A 16,427-nucleotide genomic window follows, 5' to 3' on the forward strand; every position below is an offset into this window, starting at 1 on the left:
CAGTAGCATTCCTGAAATGGACTGGACTGCCCAGAGCCCCGATTTGAATCGGGTGGAACACCTTCAGGATGAATTAGAACATTGACTTGGCACCAGACGCTAACGGCCCAACACTATTACCTTCTCTGGTTTCAATTCTTGAGGAAACATGGGCAGTCATTCCTCCACAGACATTCTGACACCCCATTGAAAGTATCCCCAACAGAATTCAAGAGGTCATAAAGGGGAAGGCTAACACAGCTACATTAATGTATGTTAATAAGTGTCCAGATACTTTAGATCAGATAGCGTATGTGATAGCAATCAGTTCCCCATTGTCCTGTCTTTACCACACAAGCACCTAGTAGGCCCTCAGAACAGCTTATTGGACTTCTTGTAATGCTGACTTAACTTTTGACGCTACCTCACGTCGGAAAATTTGACATCTGACAGGGGCCATGTGCTATGGTCCTAAAATTAGCAGAGATGGAGATGTGCTTTTCTCTGGATCCTTCCAACGGAAACCAGTCCTATGATGGAATGAAGAAATCATGCAACGGTATCTTTAATACTGGAAATGAATCTGGTATTTCCAATGTTGATCAGTAGACTTGATTATTCTGCTATTAAATGCAGTGCTTGGAGTTGGGTAGAAACCTCTTGCAGCTAATTTCCCAGTAAGGTCAGGTCATCAGCAAAAACTAGACATGAGATCCTGAGGTTATCTGTTTTGACTGTCATCCTTAATAATATTTCAATTTATTACTTCTATATTGTGAACAAAGCACTGTAAAAACTATATAATGTAACCCCTGTTAAAGTTGATCTTTTCTGAGAAATAAATGCCACAAGAAGAGGGGAGTATTTACACCTTACCCCCCTGCAGCTCCACGTAGCCACCATTAAAGTCAGTCTACTTAAATGGTTGCAGTGGAACCAAGCAGTGAAAATGCAACTAAAAATGTTAAATTGTCTAGTATGGAACAATACGAAGGCAAGTAGGCCATATTGAAACTTCCTCCTTGATCTGGTACTGAAAAAATGGTTCAAATGGCTCTGAGCACTATGGGACTCAACATCTGTGGTCATCAGTCCCCTAGAACTTAGAACTACTTAAACCTTACTAACCTAAGGACATCACACACATCCATGCCCGAGGCAGGATTCGAACCTGCAACCGTAGCGGTCACGCGGTTCCAGACTGAAGCGCCTAGAACCACACGGCCACACAGGCCGGCGATCTGGTACTGAAAGACCAAATTTAACATGGTGATTTTTTTGCTAAAAGTTGGAAATTATTCATTGTTTATTTTAGTCTTCTTTTTGCATTTCACATTTGAAAGTCAATGCATGCTTTTTTTTAATAATCTTAGCAGTGTATTTTAGTTATTGAGAGTTCTATTGTGTACATAATCCTTCTCTTTTTTCATGCCATTTAACAAAAAGTTTAGTTATGAAATACAAATTCAATATCTTATCCAGTGTGTTCATGCTGCTGTAATACTTAAACCTACTTATTTTTAATGTAGTAGCTAACTCTTTGTGAGTGCCATAGGTTTCACTGCTATATTATTGATTGCTTTAGCCTGCAACCTTTAAGTGTTGTGCATTGTTACTACAACTTGGTGGTTGTAGTTGTAGAATGGATATTGCCAATGGTATTGAGGTTCCAATCCTCTTTTTGTCATGTGCGTCATGGTCCTAGGACATGTTGATGATGTGAATAAATCTCACCTAATAATTTATTCCATTTCTACATAACTATACTGGCCACAAGTGCAGTTGTACAGAAGGGATATCAGTAGTCAGCTGAAGTTTGTTTCATCAGTTGTACAGTACTGTGTTATCTGTCATATGTTGCAATAATCTCTTCTTGCTTGACAGCTCTACCGTATCTTCCTTCGTCGCCGGCGTTGTCGTTGTTACCGTGAGACACCGTTATACCAAGAGGAAACACGCGTCGATCTTAGAGCATGAGATATGATGACCTTCAGCCATTGACAACACACAACGGTCACGGTAGCACCTGATAACAGAATAGCTGCAGTAGTTAGGATCCACGAACAATCCCCTCTTGACCAGGTCCCCAAAACTTAACTCGTAACGAGATCCCTTCAAAGCAGATTGTCATAACAATCGTCTATAAAGGCTTCGTACAACAAGAAGAAATGTTACAGTTTATGGAATAATAACATATACTACCAAACTTTCTTGTCTCTTCTGTTTTATTTAACATAACTTCGTTCACAGTTTCATTTCGCATTCACCACTCATTCTCCGAAACCCTTTGATAAACAGTTTTGGTTGCTTGACACCAACAGTTAATGATAATGATACAGCTTTTCTCCTTTTTATAAATTGAAGCCCACTCTCCGCGATATAATTAAAAAAAAAAAACCAGTCTCAATACCACGTCCCTCGTAAGATGCGAATAGACTTATCCCGGAATTGACCGCCCTGTAGGTGTACTCAATTTAATGACCACACTTCGCTATCCGCGATTTCGTGTAACTAAATGTCCATTTGTTAGTCTGATTATACACTGCAGCTATTTAAAATTCGCCCCTATATTTTTCACCCCCCCCCCCCCCCATGAACCATGGACCTTGCCGTTGGTGGGGAGGCTTGCGTGCCTCAGCGATACAGATAGCCGTACCGTAAGTACAACCACATCGGAGGGGTATCTGTTGAGAGGCCAGACAAACGTGTGGTTCCTGAAGAGGGGCAGCATCCTTTTCAGTAGTTGCAAGGGCAACAGTCTGGATGATTGACTGATCTGGCCGTGTAACATTAACCAAAACGGCCTTGCTGTGCTGGTACTGCGAACGGCTGAAAGCAAGGGGAAACTACGGCCGTAATTTTTCCCGAGGACATGCAGCTTTACTGTATGATTAAATGATGATGGCGTCCTCTTGGGTAAAATATTCCGGAGGTAAAATAGTAGGACGATGGTTCAATCCCGCGTCCGGCCATCCTGATTTAGGTTTTCCGTGATTTCCCTAAATCACTCCAGGCAAATGCCGGGATGGTTCCTCTGAAAGGGCACGGCCGACTTCCTTCCCCATCCTTCCCTAATCCGATGAGACCGATGACCACGCTGTCTGGTCTCCTTCCCCAAAACCAACCAACCAACCAGGTAAAATAGTCCCCCATTCGGATCTCCGGGCGGGGACTACTCAAGAGGATGTCGTTATCAGGAGAAAGAAAACTGGCGTTCTACGGATCGGAGCGTGGAATGTCAGGTCCCTTAATCGGGCAGGTAGGTTAGAAAATTTAAAAAGGGAAACGGATAGGTTAAAGTTAGATATAGTGGGAATTAGTGAAGTTCGGTGGCAGGAGGAACAAGACTTCTGGTCAGGTGACTACAGGGTTATAAACACAAACTCAAATAGGGGTAATGCAGGAGTAGGTTTAATGATGAATAGGAAAATAGGAACGCGGGTAAGCTACTACAAACAGCTTAGTGAACGCATTATTGTGGCCAAGATAGATACGAAGCCCACACCTACTACAGTAGTACAAGTTTATATGCCAACTAGCTCTGCAGATGACGAAGAAATTGAAGAAATGTATGATGAAATAAAAGAAATTACTCAGATAGTGAAGGGAGACGAAAATTTAATAGTCATGGACGACTGGAATTCGAGTGTAGGAAAAGGGAGAGAAGGAAACGTAATAGGTGAATATGGATTGGGGCTAAGAAATGAAAGAGGAAGCCGCCTGGTAGAATTTTGCACAGAGCACAACTTAATCATAGCTAACACTTGGTTTAAGAATCATGATAGAAGGTTGTATACATGGAAGAACCCTGGAGATACTAAAAGGTATCAGATAGATTATATACTGGTAAGACAGAGATTTAGGAACCAGGTTTTAAATTGTAAGACTTTTCCAGGGGCAGATGTGGACTCTGACCACAATCTATTGGTTATGACCTGTAGATTAAAACTGAAGAAACTGCAAAAAGGTGGGAATTTAAGGATATGGGACCTGGATAAACTGAAAGAACCAGAGGTTGTACAGAGTTTCAGGGAGAGCATAAGGGAACAATTGACAGGAATGGGGGAAAGAAATAAAGTAGAAGAAGAATGGGTAGCTTTGAGGGATGAAGTAGTGAAGGCAGCAGAGGATCAAGTAGGTAAAAAGATGAGGGCTAGTAGAAATCTTTGGGTAACAGAAGAAATATTGAATTTAATTGATGAAAGGAGAAAATATAAAAATGCAGTAAATGAAGCAGGCAAAAAGGAATACAAACGTCTCAAAAATGAGATCGACAGGAAGTGTAAAATGGCTAAGCAGGGATGGCTAGAGGACAAATGTAAGGATGTAGAGGCTTATCTCACTAGGGGTAAGATAGATACTGCCTACAGGCAAATTAAAAAGACCTTTGGAGAGAAGAGAACCACTTGTATGAATATCAAGAGCTCAGATGGCAACCCAGTTCTAAGCAAAGAAGGGAAGGCAGAAAGGTGGAAGGAGTATATAGAGGGTTTATACAAGGGTGATGTACTTGAGGACAGTATTATGGAAATGGAAGAGGATGTAGACGAAGATGAAATGGGAGATACAATACTGCGTGAAGAGTTTGACAGAGCACTGAAAGACCTGAGTCGAAACAAGGCCCCCGGAGTAGACAACATTCCATTGGAACTACTGACGGCCTTGGGAGAGCCAGTCCTGACAAAACTCTACCATCTGGTGAGCAAGATGTATGAAACAGGCGAAATACCCTCAGACTTCAAGAAGAATATAATCATTCCAATCCTAAAGAAAGCAGGTGTTGACAGATGTGAGAATTACCGAACAATCAGTTTAATAAGCCACAGCTGCAAAATACTAACACGAATTCTTTACAGACGAATGGAAAAACTAGTAGAAGCCGACCTCGGGGAAGATCAGTTTGGATTCCGTAGAAATACTGGAACACGTGAGGCAATACTGACCTTATGACTTATCTTAGAAGAAAGATTAAGGAAAGGCAAACCTACGTTTCTAGCATTTGTAGACTTAGAGAAAGCTTTTGACAATGTTGACTGGAATACTCTCTTTCAAATTCTAAAGGTGGCAGGGGTAAAATACAGGGAGCAAAAGGCTACCGTATTTACTCGAATCTAAGCCGCACTCGAATCTAAGCCGCACCTGAAAAATGAGACTCGAAATAAAGGAAAAAATAATTTCCCGAATCTAAGCCGCAGCTGAAATTTGAGACTCGAAATTCAAGGGGAGAGAAAAGTTTTAGGCCGCACCTCCAAATTGAAACAAAGTTGGTTCATTGTAATATGAGACAGAATTCAGGTCGAATGAATGACGATACAGCTACAGTAGTTTGGTTTGAGCCATAAGCTTAGCAGTTAAGCTTTACCAGGTAGCCATTGCTATGCGTCAGGCGCTCCGTCCTTATTTATGCGGGTACCCTTCGTTTTTCACGTGCTTCGTCTGGTTTGAATTGATTGCTTATTATTCTTTGATCTGATAATTGCCGTTCTCTTTGTTATAGGTATTTTCATCACTCTAAGCTGAAAATGCATTACTGTACTGTGTCATGCATTGTTTGTCGCATTCCGATAATGAACGTTCACGACCTGTCGCCGCTCGCGGCATGGTTTGCTTTTGAGTGTGCTACCGCCGCTTACAATAAAAAAAAAAGAGAGTAATTGTCTCGGTAGCGAAACAATGGCAAGAGACTGCTATTTGTTGTTATTTACACTGCTGCTTTCTTTGATAATGATCAACAAGAACCAAATAATAAACTGCATATGATAGAAGATGTTCTGAACGAGAGTTTAGCGAAAATTTTTCTCCGTTTGAAAATCCTTGCAGACGCCTCTTTAGTACATTATTTTCTGCACAGAAATTAGTCATCTTAGATTTAAAAATCTAGTCAATTGCCGTGCTTCATTTCTGACTGTATCACTATTAGGCATAAGAATAATACGAATATGAACATGACATATGTGTATACTTCCGCGTTTGTGTTGTCTCACTCTAGTTTTGTAGTTTATTAGGCAGACAGGATTTAAATGAGATAGCAGCAAACACGAAAGAATACATGGCAAAATGTTTATATTCGTATTATTCTTATGGTGAAGAGAATACTGCATGTGATTCAGAATTCACAAAAGTTCCCATTAGCAACCATCTCTCCTCACAGGTAGAAAAAAAATCAGAACGTAGAATTGGCCATACTGACAAACATCGCAAACGGTCTTGCCAGTCGGATTTTCGTAGTACATTGAAAAGCTGCTACATTCGAAGATGAACAATACGGAATTTGTATTTACTTCGTTGGATAATGTATGAAAATGCAGTGGTCAAAATTCGGGGCGGAGAAAAAAAGCTCGTCTTCCACCTTTTTTTTAAATTTATTTACTGACGCAGAGGTTTTGGCGCCAGTATTTATCTTTGTGCTTGTAAAGCATGCCTGTGTAGTGCTACATATATTCGACGGCAGAAGTTAGTTGTGGCGGCACCTACCAACATATTTCAGAACTTCCGCTTACTTTGCACTCGATTCTAAGCCGCAGGCAGTTTTTTGGATTACAAAAACCGGAAAAAAAGTGTGGCTTAGATTCGAGTAAATACGGTATTTACAATTTGTACAGAAACCAGATGGCAGTTATAAGAGTCGAGGGACATGAAAGGGAAGCAGTGGTTGGGAAGGGAGTAAGACAGGGTTGTAGCCTCTCCCCGATGTTATTCAATCTGTATATTGAGCAAGCAGTAAAGGAAACAAAAGAAAAATTCGGAGTAGGTATTAAAATCCATGGAGAAGAAATAAAAACTTTGAGGTTCGCCGATGACATTGTAATTCTGTCAGAGACAGCAAAGGACTTGGAAGAGTAGTTGAACGGAATGGATGGTGTCTTGAAGGGAGGATATAAGATGAACATCAACAAAAGCAAAACGAGGATAATGGAATGTAGTCGAGTTAACTCGGGTGATGCTGAGGGAATTAGATCAGGCAATGAGACACTTAAAGTAGTAAAGGAGTTTTGCTATTTGGGGAGCAAAATAACTGATGATGGTCGAAGTAGAGAGGATATAAAATGTAGACTGGCAATGGCAAGGAAAGTGTTTCTGAAGATGATAAATTTGTTAACAAGTATAGATTTAAGTGTCAGGAAGTCGTTTCTGAAAGTATTTGTATGGAGTGTAGCCATGTATGGAAGTGAAACATGGACGATAAATAGTTTGGACAAGAAGAGAATAGAAGCTTTCGAAATGTGGTGCTACAGAAGAATGCTGAAGATTAGATAGGTAGATCACATAACTAATGAGGAGGTACTGAATAGGATTGGGGAGAAGAGGAGTTTGTGGCACAACTTGACCAGAAGAAGGGATCGGTTGGTAGGACATGTTCTGAGGCATCAAGGGATCACCAATTTAGTATTGGAGGGCAGCGTGGAGGGTAAAAATTGTAGGGGGAGACCAAGAGATGCATAAACTAAGCAGATTCAGAAGGATGTAGGTTGCAGTAGGTATTGAGAGATGAAGAAGCTTGCACAGGATAGAGTAGCATGGAGAGCTGCATCAAACCAGTCTCAGGACTGAAGACCACAACAACAACAACGTTTTTCACAACGCACAATTAGCACTTCTTTACTTGTTTATTTCTAAGAGTAAATGGAAAAAAAGACGCCGTATCATCGGCTTAGTCGATATAAAGCAAAACACCTTAATATGCACGATTTTACCTCCTCTTATAGGATCGGCTACTTTACTCATTAATTTACTACATATTATTTCCAATAACACTAAACAGGTATCGCCATTATATTTTAATTGTGTTCAAAAGCATGTTACTATTACTATGACCGACCAAATCGTAACAAATCGCGCGGCGTGCGTTTTTAACGATAACTTTACGCTATTCAAGTTCCGTTACAGCTATCTTGACTCTTTAATGTTACACAGCCTTCAGTTATTCATAATGCACCCTCTTTGCACCTTTGAGAAATTCTTGCAATCAGAGTGTGTAGTTACCTTAGCATTTGACTTACTTGCTTTTGATCCAAAGCTGTGGAAGTTCAGCAATCACAGCTGCACAACTAGATGAGCAGTGACATCTTTTCAGTTATGTAGATACAGTATCATCACCGGTCTAACCATCAATTTAATTCTTATTGTAGTAAAGGCTGTACTGTACTGTGATATTTGATGTTATCATTTATTGTCACTATTGATTCAGAAAAGATGGTACAGTTCTACTACTGACTGGTTTTAATGGGCATGATTATTATATTGAGGTATTTTAAAATGTAATAACACATGTAATCATTCATTTATCATCCATCATACTACAGATGGGAAAGTCTACAAAGATGTTTAAGTAGCTCATTATCTTTTGTAAGATGTTTGGCTCCTAGTGCCCCAATTTGATAATGTTAAAGAATCAAATCAACAAGGATAAACACGCAAGTCATAAATGTATCAAAGGGCTTTAAAGTTTCTTTTGATAACAACAATCACCCAACTTCAACATTTCCTTTTGCAGTTATGTGTTTGAGGTTGCGTTGTCCCTGTTCGATTCAGTTTATTTTGTAAACAGTGCAGGAAAGTAGACATTGCTACTTACTGTAAAGAAGACACGTTAAGTTGCAGATAGGTACAGTTAACACTAACATAGAGCTTTCGGCCACAGCATTCATCAGCAAAAGAGAAACTGATACAATTTGTACACAAAACAACCACACCTCATGCACACGTGACTGCCATCTCCAGTATCTTGGACTGGAATGCAGCTATCACATGGGATGTAAGCAGCAATCTGGAGGGGGCGAGGTAGGGGAAAGAATACTAGTGTACAGGTGAGAAGAGAGATGAACCATGTCTGGCAGAGTATGCAGGGACTAGAATGCCAACAGGCAGAATGTCAAGAGATCGTGGGACAGGGAGGTCGGGAAAAAAGGAGAGAAGTGAGGAAAGATGGGCAGTTGCATTGGCAGAGGGCAGCAGACAGTGTGTAGGATATGAGAATGGAGAGGAGATGATACGACTGATGGGGTGGAAACTGTTGGGTGTAGTGTGTGAGGACAGTACATTATTGCAGGTTAAGTTTAGGGTTAATGTAGGAGTGAAGAATGAGTTGTAAGGAATACTTCCATCCATGCAGTTTGGAAAAACTGGTGATGGAGCAGAGGGTACAGATGGCTCAGTAGTGAAGCAACCATTTAAATCAAGCATGTTATGTTCAGTTGTCACCCAGTATCACCCCGGACTGGAACAACTGAACCATATCCTTCATCAGGGCTTCGATTATCTATTGTGCACTGAAATGAGACATCCCACCTTAGATCCTTCCCACTGCTCCTAAAGTGGTGTTCCATTGCCCACTCAACCTCTACAACATCCAAGTCCATCCCAGTGCCACCTTCAACCCCAACCCTTTTCCACAAGGATTATGGCTCTATGGAAGACCCATGTGTGAAACCTGCCCAACCCACCCACCTAGCATTTCCTATTCCAGACCTATCACAGGTACTCCTATCCCATCAGGGGCTGGGTTACATGTGAAAGCAGCCACATCATTTATCAGGTCTGATGCAGCCATTATACAGCTTTTTATATTGGTATGACTACCAACCAACTTATCACTAGGATGAACAGCCACTGCCAAACTGTGGCCAAGAGCAAAGTAGTCCAACGTGTAGCACGAAAATAACATGCGTGATTTTAATGGCTCTTCAGTACCTGAGCCATTTGGATCCTCCCCTCAACCACCAGCCTTTCTGAACTGCACAGATGGGAGTTATCCTTACAACACATTTTCTGCCCCCATAATTATCCCGGCCTCAGCCTACGGTAACACACATTCCCACACCCTCAACTCATCAGTTTCTACCTCCTCTGTTCTGCCATCTCCTACCAGCTCTCTTATTCCACCTTCTTCGTTTCCCACCCTCTGGCAATGCACCCGCCAATGTTTCCCAGTTCCCCTCCTTATTTACTCCTTTTTTTCTGTCTCCCTGCCCTACATCTTCCTGACGCTGTGCCTGTTGGCTTCCTAGGCACTGTATACTCTGCAAGACAGCGTTTGTCTCTCGCCACACGTGTGCTACTATCCCTTCTCCTTCCTTGCCCCCTGCAGATTGCTGCTTGCATCCCACATGATAGTTGCATTCTGGCCCAAGATGCTGGAGGTAGCATTCGTATGCATGAGATGTGCTTCTGTGTGTGTGTGTGTGTGTGTGTGTGTGTGTGTGTGTGTGTGTGTGTGTGTGAGTGAGTGGTGTGTGTTTCTCTTTTGCTGATAAAGGCTGTGGCTGAAAACTCTATGTAAGTGTCTTTTAAGTGTGCCTGTCTGCAGCGTAACTCGTTGTCTTTATGGTAAGTGGCAATCTACATTTTCCTATGTTGTTGATATTCGTACCTGGAGTTTCCATTGTTCAATTTATTGTATCATAGGTTGTAATAATTGCTTTATTAACCATATTTGATAGCTGAACCTGTAAGTTACGGGAGACAGTCACGTGCAATAGATACTGAGCTATGTGATAGCTGATCACTTTTGTCTGTGAGAACTTGCAATCTGCCACACAAATTACTTTAAAAGGTAGTAAACAGATCTTAACAACAAATGATCATAGAGAAAACCTAGTAATTTTATGTTAACTGCCTTTGAGGTGACGATCGTACAATGTGTTTGTTAAACACGGAACACTGAAATTTGCAGGAATGCGTAATATTAATGTGCGTATATTCACGCTTAAGTAATTATTTTAAATGGAACAGCACTTTTCATCAAAGTGACATAATAAACTTTTAATGAACAACTTTAGAAGCATTGAAGATGCTTATGTACTGTGGTGGTAAGGTTTTTAGTGTTGATATTATAAAAATCTTTCAGACAGGGATGGAAAAAGTTTGTCACTTAGCAATATGTAATCAGAAATTATGTAACGGGTCTCAGTTATGATCTATACCTCACTTTAATTAACATACTCAGATTTTGTCACACACCACTTGGTTCGATTTGTGAAGTACCCAAGCCACCACAGTTTTCTGGAGAAAAGTAGTTGTAGTAGTTTCACTTCACCTTTTAGTATCTTCTTCTCAACAGTACAGAGACACCCATCATCCATTACGAAATTTGGCTGGTTTATAATTTATATATTAAAAACCAGTGTAAGTCTGTAAATGATCTTTTGTTGAAATAAATACCAGCTTTTATCATTGTAAAAATCTTTGGTTTAAAGCATTGTTGATTTTTAAATACATAAATACACCTGAGATAAGCATTTGCTTCATAAATAACCAGTCTATTATTATTCAACATGCAGTTCCAATTATGTTATGGCTTTTACATGTTTTGCCAGCGTGGCTTCCTTACTCAGTCCACTTTATGTTGTAGCACAAACAAAATAAGATTCTTACATGTTATGGCACAGACCAAATAAAGCTGTTGCATTTCACGTGGCGGCGAGCTATGTCCAAGCCCCTTTAACAAATGTGAAGTGGCAGCTTACAATTTGTAGCTCTAAATTCTAGAGGATCTTCTTCAGTTGTACGTATGTCTCTTGCAGCTTGCTGCTTCAGAGGTGCCAACTGTTGCTTTTCAGAGTTATGATGTATAAAGACGAACAATTTACCTTACTGAAATTTAGTAATACTGTTAGTAAAGATATTGTTTTGTGTTGTAATCATACCTGTTCAATTTAAAGACAATGTGTGTGCATGTCCACTCAACATATCAAAAGTGATGCTGATGGTGCCTGCAAACCAGACTCTGAAATCTTGAATATTGTGTGCTTTATTGGTGTGAAAATTCTCTGATGTAGCTGTAGATGAGAAAATTTAGGAGCATTGTGTCCAGGCAACTTGTTTGTACAGTCAAGCATTGCCTGTCAAAGTGGTTAAACACAGCATGTGCATAATTTTATTATTCTATCATGTTTGTCAGTCGTAGCTTCCTTATGGTCTAGACCTTTTTGGATACAGCCTTGATTTTGACAATATCGTGTATAGCTACTTTAGGTATCTGAAGTTGATGTTTAGCCTGTTTAGTTGACTTTCTTGGGCTATGATGGGATTTTTGACAGCCACCCTACCTGGCTTAATCTTAATTAATGAAACTGGGGCATTATGAGCCAGACTCGGTGTGTTTTACAAACAAAGAAGTGCAGGTATACCTTAGGTCACTTTGTGTTACAATAGTTTACTTAAAGAAATATCAGTGTTTCTTGACTTGCATTACTTTTTCAGAATATCACATGTGATGCTGGGTGTAATGCTAACAGGCTGTGGCAGCATCTAATGCTGTTGCATGATTGGGTGAAATCACTTAAAAGTATTCGTGTTAGTGGTGGTCATGATGTGGAACTTCCAGGTCGTGGCAATGTTATAGACAGATTGAATGATTTTGAATTCGTGAATACTCCATCAAGGGGATCTGCACCCACCAATGTTTCTGATGCAGTGACAGATAATTCATCTGTTCCACTCGATGGAACAGACAAGCTATGGCTTATACTTTCAGGTAAAATTATTTTTATTTTTCCAAATTAAAAATAAAAGGTTTGAATGTAAATAATGTAGACAGAAATGTGTTTGATTATTTATTTTAGCTTTTATTCATGGCGCTTTGCTTACACCTAGCCACTCTCATAATACCTGAACTAGATGATTGCAATCAACGACTGCTAAGAATAAGTTCTTGACCTGTTTTATTCCTATAGAACAGCCACAGAGCCACCCTCTACACTGAGGTTTGTGGGCGGTACTACTTATCTGATGGTCGTGTGCGTAAGAGTTCATGCCTGGTCTATGATCGCAAAATTTTACATTTTGACAATTACTGGCCAATGCAACTGCCCCCCCCCCCCCCCCCCCCCACCCCCCACCCCAAACGTTTCACATACTATGAAGTGATTTTGTATTCATGCAAAACTATATCTAACATGTCTTTGTGTATAGCAAATATCCAGCATTATCTAGGGTTGGTAGAGTAACACTTTGTATGTCCAAGAAACTCACAACTGCTTGTAGTATAAGAAGGGTACTTATCTAGATGCTGTTTTAAATTAATATAGTTCACCACAGTTTCATGCTATATTGATCTAAAGTGAGTGACATTCTTTGCTGATCTTGGTTTTGATTCAGTTGTGTTTTCCTATTACAAGATGTTAAATGGTTGTGTGATCTCAAGAGCTCTGGAACAGATATGCAGTTGAGGCATATATATCCTCTCCTTCATCTCTTTAGTGCATTTTAAGTTATGTAGTGCACATGCCCAGCTGACAAACCAGTCCACTCCATCCAAGAATCTTTCCACTGCTACAAAGGCTGCTGGGTACCAGGGAAAATAAAAATTTGGGCTAATAAATTGGTGCGTACAGCAGCCAAGAAAGGCTACTTCACAAAATGCTGTCCCCCTATGTATCATGCTTTTACTGTTAAACAAAAGAAGGAAATGCAGTAATGCTAAGAATAGGGAAGTGATACAATAATATGTCACTTTGAACTGAAATCCAAAAGGAAGTGAAAGCAAGTTTTAGTGAAATGGCTGCAGGAAAGTTCAGAAGAAATTTAAAAAGAAATGGCTGGTAGAAAAGCAGATTAAGGATCCCCCCTGCGGGTCCGGGGATTAGAATAGGCCCGAGGTATTCCTGCCTGTCGTAAGAGGCAACTAAAAGGAGTCCCTCCCCCTCAAGGGGGTAGTTAGCGCCTGCGTCCGGAGACGGACGGTTCCACAACCTCTATTTGCGGTCATTTTGCTTTTTCACTTCTCGTTTCTTCCTTCCTTTGGTTGGTTCCTTTCTTTGCTCTTCTCCACCTCACTGTCTTCCTTACACTTTCCCCTGCAAAATCTCCTTGCCCTCTCATTGCCTTCTTCTCCTTGCCTTCTCTGGTCTCCGCCTCGGCGTTTGAGACAGTCTGTCCTCTCTCTCTCTCTCCCTCTCCCTCTCTCTCTCCTTTTTCCTCTTCTTCCTTCCTCCCTGTGCGCGCCTGAAGGCCGACTCACGCGTTCGCACGCGTAGCCGGTGACGGGGTAACGCGTAATTCCCCGCCCTGGGTAGACATGTAAGGCACGCGCGTACCCCCTGGTAAAGGCCAGGCCCGGGGAGGGGCGATTGCCTGAGCTGATACCTTCTGACATTGCCGATTGGTCCCTCCGTCTGTTTCTCGGGAGGTGTGACCTGAGGTGTAAACATTCACCTAAGGCGGGAGTGCCCTCTGAGAGGGTCCCCACAAGGAAGGAGCGCGCCATCGGAGACGCTGGCAATCATGGGGGATTCCTCCGCAATGGATTCCACTCCATCTCTCTCGACTTCTGCCCAAAAACGGAAACGTGACCAGCTACCAGTGACAAAAGTACTACCGCCTGCCCCACAGTTCCTCGTCGTTTCTCGATCTGAGGACGGAAAGGATTTTTCCTGTCAACCCTTTCGTTATCCAGAAGGGCGTAGATGCCATAGCCGGATCTGTTAAATCTTGTACCAGGTTGCGTCACGGTACCTTATTACTCGAAACTGAGAGCGCCTTTCAGGCACAAAAACTGCTTCGGGCCACACTCCTGTACACGTTCCCTGTCCGGGTGGAGGCTCACCGAACTTTGAATTCGTCTCGTGGTGTGGTCTATACTAGATCCCTCGACGGCTTGACTGACGAGGAGATTCAATCTTTCCTCGCTGAGCAGGGCGTGACGGCTGTCCATAGGGTCATGAAAAAGGTCAACAATGACCTTGTACCGACCTGGACACTTTTCTTGACCTTTGATAGTGTTAAGCTGCCATCGCGCATCAAGGCGGGCTACGAGGTTATTTCTGTTCGCCCCTATGTCCCGACACCTACGCGCTGCTACCAGTGTCAGCGTTTCAATCACACTCGACAGTCTTGTTCCAATGCGGCTAAATGTGTCACTTGTGGCAGGGATGCCCATGAGGGTGACTGTCCACCTCCGTCTCCTCGTTGTGTGAACTGTCAGGGTGACCATGCCGCATCTTCCCGCGACTGTCCTGTCTATAAGGAAGAACGCTGTATCCAAGAAATTCGGGTCAAAGAGAAAGTGTCTACCTCAGCTGCTCGCAAGCTATTGGCTAGTAGGAAGCCCACGCTGCTCCCAGCGGGGAAATACAGTACTGTCCTCGCCTCTCCTCGGACTACCAGGGAGGTGGCAACCCAGACATGCGATCTGACCTTCAGCACCACGGTCGTCCGTTCGGCCAGTGCTAAGATCGCGCGGTCGACGTCTCCTCTTCCTCCCATCACCCCACAGGCACCAGCCCCTTCATCAGCTTCTGCTAAGACGAAGACCCAGAAGTCAGATGCACGGGCCTTCAAGAAGGAACCGTCCCGTGCAGACTTCCTACGTACCTCGACCTCCCAGCCATCGACCAGTACTTCCACCAAACGACCTTCCAAGAAGGCAAATAGGAAGCACAGTTCTCCTTCTCCGCCACGGCGCATTTCTTCTCCTGCGCCACCCAGCGGTTGCCGCCCCAGGCCGTCATCCGTTTCGCCTGGCCGCACCGCTGGTAGCCGAACATCTGGCCGTTCACCGGCGGAGGAAGCTCCCACTCCCAGCCATCTTTCCAAGATGGCCGATGAACCTATGGACCCAATGGACGATGACTGTCCGCCTACTGATAGCGGCGGCAGTGCTCGCTCGAAGCCAGGCCGTCAGCGGCCTTCGAGGTGACCCCTTCTTTCATCTTCCTTTTTCTTTTATTACGATGGCACTTATTCACTGGAATATTCGCAGCATTAGCTCCAACTGAGAGGACTTGAAGTTGCTGCTCCGCTTGCACCGTCCGCTCGTCGTCGCCCTCCAGGAAACGAAGCTACGCCCTTGCGATCAAATTGCCTTGGCACACTACACCTCTGTGCGTTTTGACCTACCCCCTGTGGGTAGGTATCCCAGCTCATGGAGGGGTTATGTTGCTGGTCCGGGATGATATTTACTACGATCGCATCACGTTGCACACCGGCCTGCAGGCAGTTGCCATCCGCATTACTCTCCCCACTTTTACATTTTCCATTTGTACCGTTTACACTCCATCGTCGTCTGCCGTTACCAGGGCAGACATGATGCAACTTATTGCTCAGCTACCTGCACCATTTTTGTTAACTGGAGACTTCAATGCCCACCATCCCCTTTGGGGCTCTCCAGCATCCTGCCCGAGGGGCTCCCTGTTAGCAGACCTTTTCAACCAGCTCAATCTTGTCTGCCTCAATACTGGCGCCCCTACTTTTCTTTTGGACACATCTCACACCTATTCCCATTTAGGCCTCTCTATATGTACTCCCCAACTTGCATGCCGGTTCGAGTGGTATGCACTTTCTGATACATATTAGAGCGACCACTTCCCGTGTGTTATCCATCTCCTGCAGCATACCCCCTCTCCGTGCTCATCTAGTTGGAACATCTCCAAAGCAGACTGGGGGCTCTTCTCTTCCAGGGCGACCTTTCAGTATCAAACATTCACAAGCTGCGATAGTCAGGTCGCACA

At 42.8% G+C, this 16,427-nt stretch overlaps 1 protein-coding gene across 2 annotated transcripts in view; it reads left to right on the forward strand.

Moving 5' to 3' along the window:
* The window catches only part of LOC126194685 (uncharacterized), a 142,828-nt gene that overhangs the window by 73,414 nt on the left and 52,987 nt on the right, over positions 1-16,427 (forward strand). For both annotated transcript variants that reach the window (XM_049932894.1, XM_049932893.1), the window contains one exon: positions 12,181-12,454. In XM_049932894.1, coding sequence (XP_049788851.1) covers positions 12,181-12,454 — 274 coding nt within the window. The remainder of the gene's footprint in view (positions 1-12,180; positions 12,455-16,427) is intronic.

The sequence above is a fragment of the Schistocerca nitens genome, chromosome 7, assembly GCF_023898315.1.
Source record: "Schistocerca nitens isolate TAMUIC-IGC-003100 chromosome 7, iqSchNite1.1, whole genome shotgun sequence".
NCBI lineage: Eukaryota > Metazoa > Arthropoda > Insecta > Orthoptera > Acrididae > Schistocerca > Schistocerca nitens.